Genomic DNA, 15,707 nt, shown 5'->3' with positions numbered 1-15,707 from the left:
ACATTTGTCTTTAAAAAGAACATCCACGCAGCTACTTGTGCTGCTTTCCTCCTGAAATATTTCACCCCTCTTCTGTTCGTATAGGCAGCAATCTCAAAAACTTGCATGAAATCTCACCTCGATTACTGAAATATTCAAAAATCTAAATTAAAATTTAAAACATTAAAGTACCTTAAAAATTGAATTCAGTTATTCTATTAAACATTTCATTCAAGATTGAAAATTTAATCAATAACTTTTATACTACAGATTTTGGGAGAAAGTTTATCAAAACATGCTTTTTTTTTACCTTTTTAAGCGCATACTTGGGGTCATCTGGCAGAATCAATATAATTTTTCCATCTAGATATTCTGCCACCACACGCTCTTTCTTCCATCCCTATATGTTGAATAGAAATACTTTTTACAACAATGCAATTTCAATAATTCAAAAGAATGAAAAGTATCATTGTGGAATAGTCCTTTCGTCATTCTGCTGAAATTTCCTCACCCTTCCCTGCAAGTATAACCTGCAACACCACACCTGGAAGTGAGGTGTTGTGCACACAGTTCCACCTTGGGGCCAAGGGAAGCCCGTAGTGGCGAGTGAGGAATCATTAACATTTAAAGAGAAATCTAAAAACCTAATTTTAACCAATAAAACCTTTTTGTTTAACTAAGTACAATCTTGTGGCAAAATGTACATTGAAGGAACTGCACGAAATAATTAACCTACAAACATGGATTATAACTATGTAATAAGAATTTTCTTACAAAGGCACATTGATCTTAAAGTTAATTATTTCTGTAGTGACTGCTATAGGTGCAGATCAGTCCTCTGGAGAATTTCCTCAGCTCCACCTTGTTTCAAGAGGTAAAATGCTAATATATCACCTCTTCACAGTGGACACCCCAATCCAACATTCTAGTCAATTTTCAATATTTCTAATCAATTTGCTCTCCAAGCTGCATAGCTGCTGGGTAGGCCCATGAACATCGATCAACATTAATTAAGGACATCCACGCACAGACCTCAGAGGTTTGAACAGCAACAATAATAAGAAAAATAATATTGCTTCCAATCCAATTTGACTGTTTACTTTTGTTTTCTAATAAGACAGATTACCTATTTTTGAAGCTTGAGACAATCTTGATTCTTCTCTCCCTCAAGATTCAAACAAAGTCCCACTAACATTCCATGCTATGAACAAAGAACCTAGTGTTTTTTTTTAAAAACTGCTTAATGTAGGCCTAGTTAACTATCACTTACTTGGCAATTTTCTGTCAGTGGACTGTAAACCACACATAGCAGTTCTAATCTGCAGTTAACTCTCTCAGCAAACATCCAGATAAATTGAATCCTGAATATTTTCCTAAGCTTCGCCCATCTCTACTACAATATAGCCTGCAGGCCTCAAACTGATGTCTAGATTAATTATCTCTCATTTACAATTTTTTTTTAGATTAGATTAAATTACTTAAATCTGAAGTAAATGGACTTTTACAACCTTCCAGATTCACTCAATGTTTTTAAACTAACCTAGGTCTGCCAAATGGAAGGCAGTTGTTCAAGGAGATACCTTACCTTCACCTCAAAGGCAACTAGGGATGGGCAATAAAATGGTGGCCCTGCCAGTAACACCCAATTCCCAAGAATGAATAAAACAAAAATGTATAGAGTATCTTCTGTGACCATTATAAGAAAAAAGTCATGTGAGTTATGCTTGTTTGGAGAAAGTGAGGACTGCAGATGCTGGAGATCAGAGTCGAGAGTGTGTATCTGGAAAAGCTCAGCAGGTCGGGCAGCATCCGAGAAGCAGGAGAATCGATATTTCGGGCATAAGCCTTTCATCAGAAGTCATCTTTGTTATTCTGCTTAACATTCATCCTTTAACCAATATTATAAAAAAAGCAGACAATCTGTTTATTACAACTCTTTTCTCCCCAGAGATTGCAGTTTGCAAATTGGCAGCTGTGTTCCTAACGTTATAACAGTGACTATACTTAAAAATGTGTAGTTGGCTGTATAATGCTTCCAGACTCCAATAGTCTTGAAAAGTTGGTAGGGCTGTAAAAATACCCTTCATCAAATGGAGCTACTAGTGACAGAAGCATATAATTAAAGTGCGACAAATTTGCACAAGCAAATTTCCTTAATAAAATGTATATACATGGGAATTTATTGGATTAGGGACAAAATTAAAATGGGAACTAGATATTGTTTGTAAATCTTGGTATTTATCCAACTAAACCCATTTATACTAAAGACTACACTTATTCTTAACATCACATAAAACCAGTGAAATGTTTATAATGTATAAAAACAAAATCAAGGAATTTGAAACCTTGAATTTGGACAAGATTGCATATAAAAAATTAATTTAAAACCTGTCATACCACATAACGGAGCCCTTCCAGGAATCTTTGGTGATATTGAATATGCTGTGCTTCATCCTCAGGATTGGATGCTGTATAAATCATTCCACAGGACCTGCACATGACAGCTCCAAAATGCTTCTGACCTGCATCCTGCAAAATAGCAAAAGTAAGAAAATTAATACATCTGCCAAAGGTAACAGTACATGTAGTCATTAACATTATTAAAGCTTTGAAATTATTTAAAATGCTTCAGTTTCTAATAGCCTTAGCATCACTTTGTCTCACAGCATCACTTAGAAGTTCATAAAAGATGGGTCTTAATTCATACAACACTTTCATGCTGTCAGGATATACTTTGCCATGAAATACTCAGCAAATATTTTCAGTCAAAGTAGCAGTCAATTCACACACAGCAAGGTTACACAAACAGCAATGAGATTAACTTTTCCAGTAATAATACAGTCATGGAAACCTTTACATTTGTAAAGTTAGTTTAAAGTCTCATCTGAACAAAGTTTCAGAAATTTAATCAACTTGTATGTTAGAGCATTATTTGCCTTTAAATAAGGCTAAGATGAAGAAAAATTTCTTCATTTAATGTTATGAAATATTTGAATTTTTTATCTGGATGATCAGTACTCAAATATTTTTATAGACATAGCTCAATATATTTTTGAGTGCTAAGGATAAGAAGACAATGTGGGACAATGAAACTGTGGTGGAGGTTCAACTAAGATTTAGCATAATGGTACAGCAACCTTAAAATTTATTTTGTATTATTATAAAGCAGAGGTTGAACCCCCTCGGAGAACTAAAATGAACTACTCAAAAATCACCTCACCTTATAACCTGTAAAAGTAATATGAAAAGTGATGTAACCTGCCTTTCTGCAACTTTTATTTATCTAACTCTAACAGTGAACAATTTTAGTAAACTATTCACAAACTGAATAATCCCTTCAAACTACTAATTGTTCCCATTCAAAGCAAGATTCTAATGATTTGCTGTTCCAATAAATATAAGGCCCATTTATATAAAAACAAATAGAATTTAGTCTCTTTAATTTACAGCCAAGTTACAACTTCCAAACTGTACGGTGCCTTCTCCTATCGTTCTATCAGGAATGCCTTCTTTGTCATTTCTTGTCTTTTCTTATTCTTTCGGTTGTTGGTACCGTTGTAAATAGATAGTGTTTTCTCCAAGAGCTTAGAGCTGTTATCTCTAGTAGATGGCAGTTAGTTCTGCTGATTTTCCAATTGCCCTCTTATTCTATACCCTTGATGACATATCATTATTTTTACAATCAGATTGGTCCTAGGTTGTCAAATATCAAATTTAAATTTGACAGATTTTTGGTATCGAAGGGCTTTAGATTAGATTACTTACAGTGTGGAAACAGGCCCTTCGGCCCAACAAGTCCACACCGACCTGCCGAAGCGCAACCCACCCATACCCCTACATTTACCCCTTACCTAACACTACGGGCAATTTAGCCTGGCCAATTCACCTGACCCGCACATCTTTGGACTGTGGGAGGAAACCGAGCACCCGGAGGAAACCCACGCAGACATGGGGAGAACGTGCAAACTCCACACAGTCAGTCGCCTGAGGCGGGAATTGAACCCGGGTCTCAGGCGCTGTGAGACAGCAGTGCTAACCACTGTGCCACCATGCCACCCATGAACCAGGCTTGGTTCAAATTTATTGGCTAAATTCAAAAGCCTGTTGTCTTGGTAAAAATGCTGCTTGGTCTGCTAACTGTACAGCGTTTCGATACAAATGTTTCAATTCGGGTGCTCTCTGCACACCTTCAAGCTGCTTTTCACAGACATCCATTTTAAATCTCCAAGCATGAAAAAAGCAAAATCATTTTACAGGGACCACACAATACTTCCCCCCTAGCATTTTACAAACAGCAAATTCTAATGTCCTGTATCCTAATCCACAATTATTCTACCCAACTTTGCAACAGTATGAATTGACAAGGGGTACCTCTGCCTGCATTCAAGTATCAGTATAGGTTCACGCGCTAAATCCATGGGCCATGGACCCAAAGACTAAATCATACGCAAGGGTGCTGTGAATGATACTTCCTGACATGCTTAAAACACAATAAATTAAAGAACATTTCATATTCATAGAGAAAGTTTTCTCCATTGAGTTCACTATTAGAAACCAAAACTTTATGTATCATGAAATCTCCATCCCTTCACTGTCACTAAATTAAAATTCTGCAACTCCACCATCATCATCATCAGCAGCAAAGTGGGTCTACTTTCACAAAATAGACTGCAGCAATTCAAGAAGGCGATTCACCACCACTTCTCAAGGACAACTAGGGATGGGCAATAAATGCTGTCGGTTAGCAAAGTCCACATCCCCTGAATGATTAACAAAAAACAGTCACAAATAGGCAAAAATGGTAGATTTCCTTTCCTAATAGGTAATGAACAAACCAGATGGGTATTTATGATAAACGATGATTGCTTCAATGTTACCATTACTGAGATTATCTTTCAATTCCAGATTTTATCAACTAACTGAAGTTAAATTCCATTTGCTGGCATTATGGGGTTTGAACCTATATCACTTGAATAATGGCCTGAGCCTCTGGGTTACCTATCCAATAATGCTATCTCTAAGACATATGGTAGCTGTACCAAAAACAGATCTATCAAGTTATTTTATACTGGGGTGGCTTCAGCCATATGGAATGCAAACTCTAACCCTATCTGATGGAATTGGTAATCAAACTTTCCCCTTTGCTGATCCTCGATATAAAATGACCATCTTTCTTAAGCAGCAGGAGACTCCCCCTTTCCTCTTTCCAGGTACTATCCGTTTACATTTTGCAATAGCTTCAGATGAGGTTCAGAAAAAGTATCTAGCTACTCTAGTCCCGTTCTAACATTTGATCCATAATGTGTTTTAAATGTTCATCTAAATATTTCTTAAATGTTGTTCATGTCCTTTTGTAGAATAAGATAAGATTTGTAATACAGATTTTATTCTGGCAAATTTCTGACAATAACACTTCATTTTCAGTTCCAGTGTGACAAAAAAAAGGACAAACTATTTAAGGTTAGTCACTAATCTTGTAACATGACATTGGAATTGATCGCAGAGGGAAAATATCTGTACCACATATCCCTCTCCTCTACTCAAACCCTGGCAAAATGAGTTCATGTCTTCAAACAATATCAGGATTCTGAGTGCATCAATATGCTTTCTCAATTGCATGCTCAAATTGTTCAGTATAATTTTTTATGCACAAAAAAAAGCCAGGTTTTTACATAGCTATCTTTTAAAAAAATGCAAATTATCTGGACAGACAGCTCAACAACCAATTTCTAGATATTTAATGTGATATATAATAACATTTGCAACATATCTCATGGTGGCACAGTGGTTAGCATTGCTGCCTCACAGCGCCTGTAGACCCGGTTCAATTCCCGACTCAGGCTACTGACTGTGTAGAGTTTGCACGTTCTCCCCGTGTCTGCGTGGGTTTCCTCCGGTTGCTCCGGTTTCCTCCCACAGTCCAAAGATGTGCGGGTCAGGTGAATTGGCCAAGCTAAAATTGCCTGTAGTGTTAGGTAAGGGGTATGGGTGGGTTGCGCTTCGGCGGGTCGGTGTGGACTTGTTGGGCCGAAGGGCCTGTTTCCACACTAAGTCTAATCTAATCTCCTTAAAAGAAAGTCAAATACAATTTTCTACTATAAACTGACCTTGCACTTGGTTCAATTTACATCACACTCATTCCCTGCTGCATACAACAGTTTCAAAAGCTACTATCTCCTGGACATGAAAAAAAAAGCTGATCTGTTCAGAAAATCAACTGGCATCGGAAAATAATGAAGAATCACAGCCTAGAAAACCATTTGGTCTATCACATCTGTGCCAGTTTATCTCACTCACAGAAGGAAATGGAGATGGAAACGTGGTTTGACGAGGGGTGTAGAAAATATGGTAGAGGATCTTAATAAGTACTTTCACAAAAGGAGGGAGATGATGCAGATATACTGGTTCAAGAACAGGAGTGTGAAATATTTGCTAATATGCTTTAATGGAAAGCCAAGTCCTAGAGGGATTGACCTACTGTGAGAGAGAGAGAGTGAGAGAGTGGGAGAGTGAGTCATTACACCTCAGTCAAGGGGAGTGGTAAAGGACTTTCACGGTAATCTCAGTCAGTATAGGAATTGAATTGAACCCATGTTGTTGCCATCACTCTGCATCACAAGACATCCATGTAGCTAAGTTAACTAATGGACTAGCTAACTATTGTTGTACAATTGTATAAAAGTGGTATAAAGAATAAGCCAAATAATTTTACATTGATCTGCCTGATTTGTTTAAGGAAACTGCTAGAAGCAATAAAGAGAGATAGAATTAACTGCTACTTCCAAAGATACTTATTAATCAGGGAGAGTCAGCATGGTTTTGTTAAGGAAAGATTGTGTGGAACGAATGTAATTGAATTTGAGGAAGTAACAAGGAAGATTGAAGAAGTAGTGCAGTGGATGCTATCCACATGGATTTTACTAAAGCATCTGACAAGGTCCTACATTGCTGACTGTTCAGAAAGCTTAAAGTCCAAATGATAGAGGGTAAGATGGTGAGTCAAATCCAAAATTGGCTCACTGAAAGGGAACAAAAGGCAATGGTCAACTGATGAGAGAGAGAGAGAGAGAAAAAAAAGAAAGAAACCCACATTGCTACCTGACAAAGTTAGCAATTACTGCCTTTGCTGTTGAATTCATGTATCGCTGGACATCGGAGTGCATCTGGGAAAATTACAAAACATTTGAAATTCACAATTGATCTTGGAGACACCTATTTGGGAAAGGTCACAGCACAAAAGCAGATAAGTGGATTTAAGTGTGGCCTTAAAATAAGTCTGCAGTAATGAGTAGAGTGGGTTCTTTTTTGATATGTTTTATTGAGCTATGTTTCTTGATTAAACTTAAAACGTAAGCCGTAAGTATTAATTTAACCTTGAGCAGTGTTTCGTAGAGGAATAAGGTGGTGCTATTTTCCAGGTCTGTAGATTGAAAGAAGCAAAAGTGGCCCTTAGTAGAGTGGTATGCTCTTCTTGTCGGATGTGGGAGTTTAGGGAGAGCTTACGGGTTACTGAGGATTATATCTGCAATAAATGCCGTTGATTGCGAATCTGATCAGATCGAACGGATTGGTTGGAGAGGCAGTTTGAGGCAATGAGGAATTTACAAGAGCAAGGAGATGTGATGGATGGCAGTTATGGTAAAGTCTCAGATACAGTCACATAGATAGGTTAACTAGAGGAAAGGTAAGAGAGGTAGGAAGGTAGTGCAGGAGTCTTCTGTGGTTACCCCCATTTCAAACAAGTACGCTCTTTTGGAAAATGTAGGGGGTGATGGACGCTCAGGAGTACGTAGCATGAACATCCAAGTTTCTGGCATTGAGACAGGCTCTAATGTAATCAGGTACATCAGGTTCCAAGCGATCAATTGTGTTAGGGGACTCTAGTCCGAGGTACAGATAGAAGTTTCTGTGGCCCACTGCAAAAAATCAGAATGGTATGTTGATTCCCTGTGCAGAATGTTCTTAAGGGGGAGAGGGACCAGCAGGAGGTCATTGTACACATTGGAACTAATGACATTGGAGGGAAAAGGTTGAGATTCTCAAAGGAGATTACAGAGGGTTAGGCAGGAATTTAAAAAGGTCCTCTAGAGTAGTAATATCTGGATTACTCCCGGTGCTACAAGCTAGTGAGGGCAAGAATAGGAGGATAGAGCAGATGAATGCATGGCTGAGGAGCTGATGTACAGGAAAAGGATTCACATTTCTGGATCATTGGAAGCTGTTTTGAGATAGAAGTGATCTGTACAAGGACAAATTGCACCTAAATTGGAAGTGGATTAATATACTAGCAGGGAGGTTTGCTAGAGCTGCTCAGGAGGCTTTAAACGAGTAAGGTGGGAGCAGTGTGTGTGTGTGTGTGTGTGTGTGTGTGTGTGTGTGTGTGTGTGTGTGTGTGTGTGTGTGTGTGTGTGTATGTATGTGTTGGGGGGGGGGGGGGGCGCGGAAAGAGAGTCAGGGAGACAGTGAGGAAAGATTTCAATCAGAGACTGCTACAGTTGAGAACAAAGCTGAGTCAAACAGTCAGGGCAGGCAAGGACAAAGCACAGAACAAGGTAGGACTGATAGATTAAATTGCATTTATTTACAGGAAAGGCAGATGAACTCAGGGCATGGTTAGGAACATAGGACTGGGATATCATAGCAATTACAGAAACATAGTTCAGGGATGGACAGGACTGGCAGCTTAATGTTCCAGGATACAAATGCTACAGGAAGGACATAAAAGGAGGCAAGAGAGGAGGGGAAGTGGCGTTTTTGATAAGGGATAGCATTACAGCTGGACTTGGGGAGAATATCCCCAGAAATATATCCAGGGAAGTTATTTGGGTGTAACTGAGAAATAAGGAAGAGGGGAATTACCTTATTGGGATTGTATTATATACCCCCTAATAGTCAGAGGGAAATTGAGAAACAAATTTGAAAAGAGATCTGTTACCTGTTAAGAATAATAGGGTGGTTATGATAGGGGATTTTAAATTTCCAAACATAGACTAGGACTGCCATAGTGTTAAGGGTTTAGATGGAGAGGAATTTGTTAAGTGTGTACAAGACAATTTTCTGATTCAGTATGTGGATGTACCTACTAGAGAAGTTGGAAAATTTGACCTACTCTTGGGAAATAAGGCAGGGCAGGTGACTGAGGTGTCAGTGGCAGGGTGGGCACTTTGAGGCCAGCGATCATAATTGTATTAGTTTTAAAATAGTGATGGAAAAGGACAGACCAGATCTAAAAGTTGAAGTTCTAAATTGGAGGAAGACCAATTTTGATGGTATTAGGCAAGAACTTTCAAAAGCTGATTGAGGGCAGATGTTCGTTGCAAAAGAGATGGCTGGAAAATGGGAAGCCTTCAGAAATGAGATAACGAGAGTCCAGAGACGGTATATTCCTGTTAGGGTGAAAGGAAAGGCTGGTAGGTATAGGGAATACTGGATGACTAAAGAAATTGAGGGTTTGGTTAAGTAGAAGGAAGCATTTATCAGATACAGACAGGATAGATTGAGTAGATCCTGAGAAGAATATAAAGGCAGTAGGAGTTTACTTAAGAGAGAAATCAGGAGGGCAAAATAGGAACATGAGATAGCTTTGGCAAATATAGTTAAGGAGAACCCAAAGCATTTTTACAAATACATTAAGTACAAAAGGGTAACTAGGGAGAGAATAGGGCCCCTCAAAGATCAGCAAGGCTGTGGAGCCGCAGGAGATGGGGCAGATACTAAACAAATATTTTGCATCAGTATTTACTGTGGAAAAGGACATGGAAGATATAGAATGCAGGAAAATAGATGGTGACATCTTGAAAAATGTCCATATTACAGAGAGGAAGTGCTGGATGACTTGAAACGCATAAAAGTAGATAAATCCCCAGGACCTAATCAGGTGTACCATATAACTCTGTAGGAAGCTAGGGAAGTGATTGCTGGGCCTCTTGAGATATTTGTATCATCAATAGTCACAGGTGAGGTGCCAGAAGACTGGAAGTTGGCTAATGTGGTGCCACTGTTTAAGAAAGGTGGCAGGGACAAGCCAGGGAACTACAGACCAATAAGCCTGATGTCAGTGGTGGGGCAAGTTGTTGGAGGGAACTCTGAAGGACAGGATATACATGTATTTGGAAAGGCAAGGACTGATTAGGGATAGTCAATATGGCTTTGTGCGTGGGAAATCATGTCTCACAAACTTGATTGAGTTTTTTGAAGAAATAACAAAGAGAATTGATGAGCGCAGAGCGATAGATGTGATCTATATGGACTTCAGTAAGGCGTTCAACAAGGTTCCCCATGAGAGACTGATTAGCAAGGTTGGATCTCATGGAACACAGGGAGAACTAGCTGTTTGGATACAGAACTGGCTCAAAGGTGAAAGAGGTTGGTGGGTGGAGGGTTGTTTTTCAGACTGGAGGCCTATGATCAGTGGAGTACCACAAGGAACGATTTATATAATGATTTGGATGTGAGCATAAGAGATATAGTTAGTAAGTTTGCAGATGACACCAAAATCGGAGTTGTAGTGGACAAGAAGACGGTTACCTCAGAATATAAAGGGATTTTGATCAGGTGGTCCAATGGGCTGAGAAGTGGCAGATGGAGTTTAATTTAGATAAATGTGAGGTGCTGCATTTTGGGAAAGCAAATCTTAGCAGGACTTATACACTTGATGGTAAGGTCCTAGGGGGTATTGATGAACAAAGAGACCTTGGAGTGCAGGTTCATAGCTCCTTGAAAGTGGAGTCGCAGGTAGACAGGATAGTGAAGAAGGCATTTGGTATGCTTTATTGATCAGAGTATTGAGTACAAGAGTTGGGAGGTCATGTTGCAACTGTACAGAACATTGGTTAGGCCACTGTTGGAATGTTGCATGCAATTCTGGTCTCCTTTCTATCGGAAGGATGTTGTGAAACTTGAAAGTGTTGAGAAAAGATTTACAAGGATGTTGCCAGGGTTGGAGGATCTGAGCTATGGGGAGAGGCTGAACAGGCTGGGGCTGTTTTCCCTGGAGCATTGGAAGCTGAAGGGTAACCTTATGGAGGTTTAGAAAATCATGAAGGGCATGGATGGGATAAATAGACAAAGTCTTTTGTCTGGGGTGGGGAAAGTCCATAACTACAGGGCATAGGTTTAGGGTGAGAGGGGAAGGATATAAAACAGACCTAAGAGGCAACGTTTTCACTCAGAGGATGGTATGTGTACAAAATGAGCTGTTACAGGATGTGGTGGAGGCTGGTATAATTGAAACATTTTAAAGGCATCTGGATAGGTATATGAATAGGAAGGGTTTGGAAGGATATGGGCCAGATGGTTGCAGGTGGGACTAGATTGGGTTGGGATATCTGGTCGGCATGGATGAGTTGGACCGAAGGGTCTGCTTTTGTGTTATACATCTCTATGACTCTAAATGTGATAAAATATGGACCATAAATTTTCTACTTCCATCATCTGATGTTTAAGCTCTGGGACTTTCATGGACTGAAATGAGTTCAGAAAGGAAAATAAAATCTTGAAAAAGACTGCAGTATTCACTGAAGCACAAGTTGAGCCAAGCTGCACAAAACCAACATTAAACAAGAACTATGTGCACTGAAATTAACATTTCTTAAACCACTGTGATCCATTTGGCGTAGGTACACCCACGATACCACTAAGGAAATTCCAAGATTCTGACTCAGCAAACCTGAAGGAATAACAATATATTTTCAAGTCAAGATGGTGAGTGGCTTGAAGGTGATGGTATTCCCATATATTTGCCACCTTTGTATTTCTAGGTGGAAGTGTTATAGATTTGGAAGGTGTTGTCCAAGGAGTCCTGGTGAATTTCTACAGTGCATTATGTAGATGGCAAGCACTGCTGCTACTGAGCATTGATGGTGGAGGAAATGAATATTTGTGGGTGTGGCGCCAATCAAATGGACTGATCTGTCCTGCATAACATCAAGCTTCTCAAGTGCTGTTGGAGTTGTACTCGCTTTTGCAAATGGGCAGTATTCTATCACAATCCTGACTTGTGCCTTGCAGGTAATGGACAGGATTTGGAAGTCAGGAGGCAAATTGCATGCTGCAGGATTCTAGCTTCTAACATGCTCTTGTAACTTTTGCCCTGCTTTTTGTGTACAGTACCTACCTGGGCAATGTTCCACATTTGTCAGGTAGATACTCAGGTTATAGCTGTATTGGAATAGTATGGCCAGAAGTGCAAGTAGTTCTGGAATACAGGTTTTCAGGGGCAGCACAGTGGCTCAGTGGTTAGCACTACTGCCTCATGGTGCCAGGGACCCGGGTTCAATTCCAACTTCAAGTGCCCATCTGTGTGGAGTATGCACATTCTCCCCATGTCTGTGTGGGTTTCTGCTGGGTGCTCTGGTTTTCTCCCACAGTCACAAAGATGTGCAGATTAGGTGAATTGACCATGCTAAATTGCCCAGTATTCAGGAATGTATAGGCTAGAGGCATTAGTCAGGGGAAATGTAGAGCAATAGGGTAGGGGAATGGGCCTAGGTGGGATACTCTTCAGAGGGTCAGTGAATACTTGTTGGGCCAAATGGCCTGTTTCCACATTGTAGGGATTCTATGATCTATTGTCAGAAACCACAGTTTTTAAACAGTATCCAGTGCCTCTAACTGTTTTGTTATTTCACGTGGAGTGAATCAAATTTTCTGGAGAGTGGCATCTATGATGTTGGGGACTGCTGGACAATCCAGAGTTGAATATTTATGTCTCAGTTCAGGGATGGTACTGCAATTGAAAATCAAGTTTGGTTAGTTAGGGTTGCTCTTGATGGAAATGGTCATTGCCTGGCATTGCTGTGATGTGAATCTTACTTGCCATTTGTCAGCCTCAATCTGGATATTGTCCAGGTCCTGCATTTGAACATGGACTGCTCCAGTGTCTGGAGAGTTGTAAATGGCATTGAATATTGCACAATACACAGCAAACATCTCCACTTCTGACTGAATGATGGAGGTGGAGATGTCTGGGCTTAGAACACTACTAAGGGGAACAGTTGTAGAAATAACCTGGAGCATAAATAACTAATATCCAATTGCAAACACTCTCATCTCACATTTGGAATCCAGCTCTTTAGTCCATCTTTAAATTAAGGATGCAATGAGGTCATGAGCTGAATGGCCACGGCAGGACCCAAACTGAGCCTCAATGAAGAAGTTATCGCTTTGCAAGTGCTGACTGATAGCACTCTTGCTATACATTTCATTACTTTACTGATGATTGAGAGTAGACTGATAAAGCAGGAGTTGGCCAGGTTGGATTTGTCTTGCTTTTTGTGTTCAGGACGCAACACCTGGACAACATTTCATGTTGACAACTAGACATTAGTGTTATAGTTATATTGGAGTTATATTGGAAAAACTTGGCTTGGGGTGCAGCAAGTTCTGGAGCATAAGTTTTCAGAACTATTGCCAGAAGGTTGACAGGGCACATTGCCTTTGCAGTCTCAGTGTCTCCAAAATGTTTCTGTGTATCACATGGAGTGAATCAAATTTGCTGGAGACTGGCACCTGTGATGTTCGGAACTTCGCGAGGATCAGAGATGGACCTCACAGTCAGCACCGCTGGTTGAAGATGTTGCGAATGCTTCAGCCTCATCTTTTGCACTGACATGCTGGGTTCCCACATTCTTCAGAATGGCGGTATTGATGAAATTATTTGTCGACCACCATTCACAATGTGATGTGGAAAGGCTGCCAGGGCCTTAGTTCTCATCTGTTGGTTGTGGAATCGCTTAGCTCTGTACATTCCTTGCTGTTTATGCTGTTTGGCACACAGGCTGTCCTGTTTTGTACCTTCATCACACTCACATCCCAGTATTAGGTATATCTGATGCTGCTTCTGTCACACCCTCTTGCACACTTCATTAAAACCTTGCTGATACCACTATGATCAAGCCAGTGAAGAGGGGCAGATGTGCAATGAATTGGAATTTGAGGTGTCCCTACCTCTGGGTGAGTGTGTCCGGGTTCAAGGCTGACTTGCTTAAAGGGTGTGGCGTAACACTTTTGAACAGGTCGGTTAAAAATATCTATAACAGCAGTTGACTCAAGTCATACAGCATGGAAAAAGACCCTTCGGTCCAACCACTCCATGCTGACCATAATCCCAAAACTAAACTAGTCCTATCTGCCTGCGTTTGGCCCATATCCCTCCAAACATTTCTTATTCATGAACTTATCTAAGTATCTTTTAAACACTAACTGTATCTGCATCCACCACTTCCTCCTGAAAGTTTGTTCCTGACACAAACCACTCTGTCTAAAAAAAATTTGCCCCGCAAGTCTTTACTAATCTTTCTCCTCTCACCTTGAAAATATGCATCCTAGCCTTGAACTCCCCCAGCATAGGTAAAAGACACGCACCATTCACCTTATATATCTCTCTTGATTTAATAAACCTCTCCAAGGTCACACTCCTCAACCTCCTTTGCTTCAGTGAAAAAAGTACCAGCCTACCCAAACTCCTCTTATAACTCAAACTTTCTTGATGTTCTGAGGGGTTTCTGCCTCTATGACCCTCACTAGCAGGGAGTTCCAGAATTCCACCATTCTCGATGGAAAACAAATCCTCCAATCCCCTGTAAACCTCTTGCTCCTTGCCTTAAAACTGTGCCCCATGGTTACTGACCTCTAAGGGGGAAATTGTTTCTTCCCCCTCAGAACTGTGTCCACCTCAATCAAGTTACTCCCCAGCCTTCTTTACTCAAACAAAAATAACCTCAGCCTCTCTAGTCACTCTTCATCGCTGCATTGCACCATTCCAGGCAACATTCTGACGAATCTCCATTGCACTCTCTCCAGTGTAATCACATCCTTCCTACAGCATGGAGTACTGCACACAGTACTCCACCTGTGACCTAACTAACGTCATCGACAACTCCAAACTTCAGGGCGGCACGGTGACTCAGTGGTTAGCATTGCTGCCTCACAACACCAAGGACCCAAGTTCAATTCCAGCCTAATCTTATCTTAAGAAAGTGACGTCACTGCTTCAGTAATATCTCCAATTACACTCTTTTGAGGGTCACTAACGAATCTCCCTCAGCAGTGATCCCTCTGATACTGCCCACTTTCTCATCACTGACTTATAGAAGACTTATACAATACCTATATAGTGTGGAAGTAGGCCATCCAGCTCAGCAAGTCCATATTGACCCTCTGACAGGTGCAGTGCTCCCTCAGTTCTGACCTGCACATTGTGCGGCGCTCCCTCAGTGCTGACTCTCCCATTGTGCGGCGCTACCTCAGTGCTGATCCTTCCGTTATGCGGCGCTCCGTCAGTGCTGACTCTCCCTTCATATGACACTCACTCAGTGCTGACACTCCCACTGTGCACAGTTCCCTCACTGATGACTCTCCCATGCTGCAGTGCTCCCTCAGTGCTGACCCTACCATTGTGCGGCACTGACCACTGTACAAAACTCTGGTGTGGCCACATTTGGAGTACTGCAAACAGTTCTGGTCACTGCATTTTAGGAAGAATGTGGAAGCTTTAGAAAGGGTTCAGAGAGTTACTAGGATGTTGCCTGGTTTGGAAGGAAGGTCTTACGAGGAAAGGCTAAGGGACTTAAGGCTGTTTTCATTGGAGAGAAGAAGGTTGAGAGGTGCCTTAATTAAGACATAAGATAATCTGAGAGTTAGAGAGGTTGGACAATGAAAGCCTTTTTCCTCAGATAGCGATGGCTAGCATAAGGGGACATAGCTTTAAATTGATGGGTGATAGATAT

At 40.6% G+C, this 15,707-nt stretch overlaps 1 protein-coding gene across 1 annotated transcript in view; it reads right to left on the bottom strand.

Moving 5' to 3' along the window:
- esco2 (establishment of sister chromatid cohesion N-acetyltransferase 2) overlaps positions 1-15,707 on the bottom strand; it is a 52,344-nt gene that overhangs the window by 2,940 nt on the left and 33,697 nt on the right. Inside the window, exons 8-9 of the mRNA XM_060821021.1 lie at positions 2,377-2,508; positions 290-379 (exon numbers count right to left, since the gene is read on the bottom strand). Of these exons, the coding sequence (XP_060677004.1) occupies positions 290-379; positions 2,377-2,508 (222 nt within the window). The remainder of the gene's footprint in view (positions 1-289; positions 380-2,376; positions 2,509-15,707) is intronic.

Source organism: Hemiscyllium ocellatum, chromosome 3 (genome assembly GCF_020745735.1).
Source record: "Hemiscyllium ocellatum isolate sHemOce1 chromosome 3, sHemOce1.pat.X.cur, whole genome shotgun sequence".
NCBI lineage: Eukaryota > Metazoa > Chordata > Chondrichthyes > Orectolobiformes > Hemiscylliidae > Hemiscyllium > Hemiscyllium ocellatum.
Note: the sequence above shows the minus strand (reverse complement) of the source record. Positions and strands in the feature narration are given on the sequence as shown.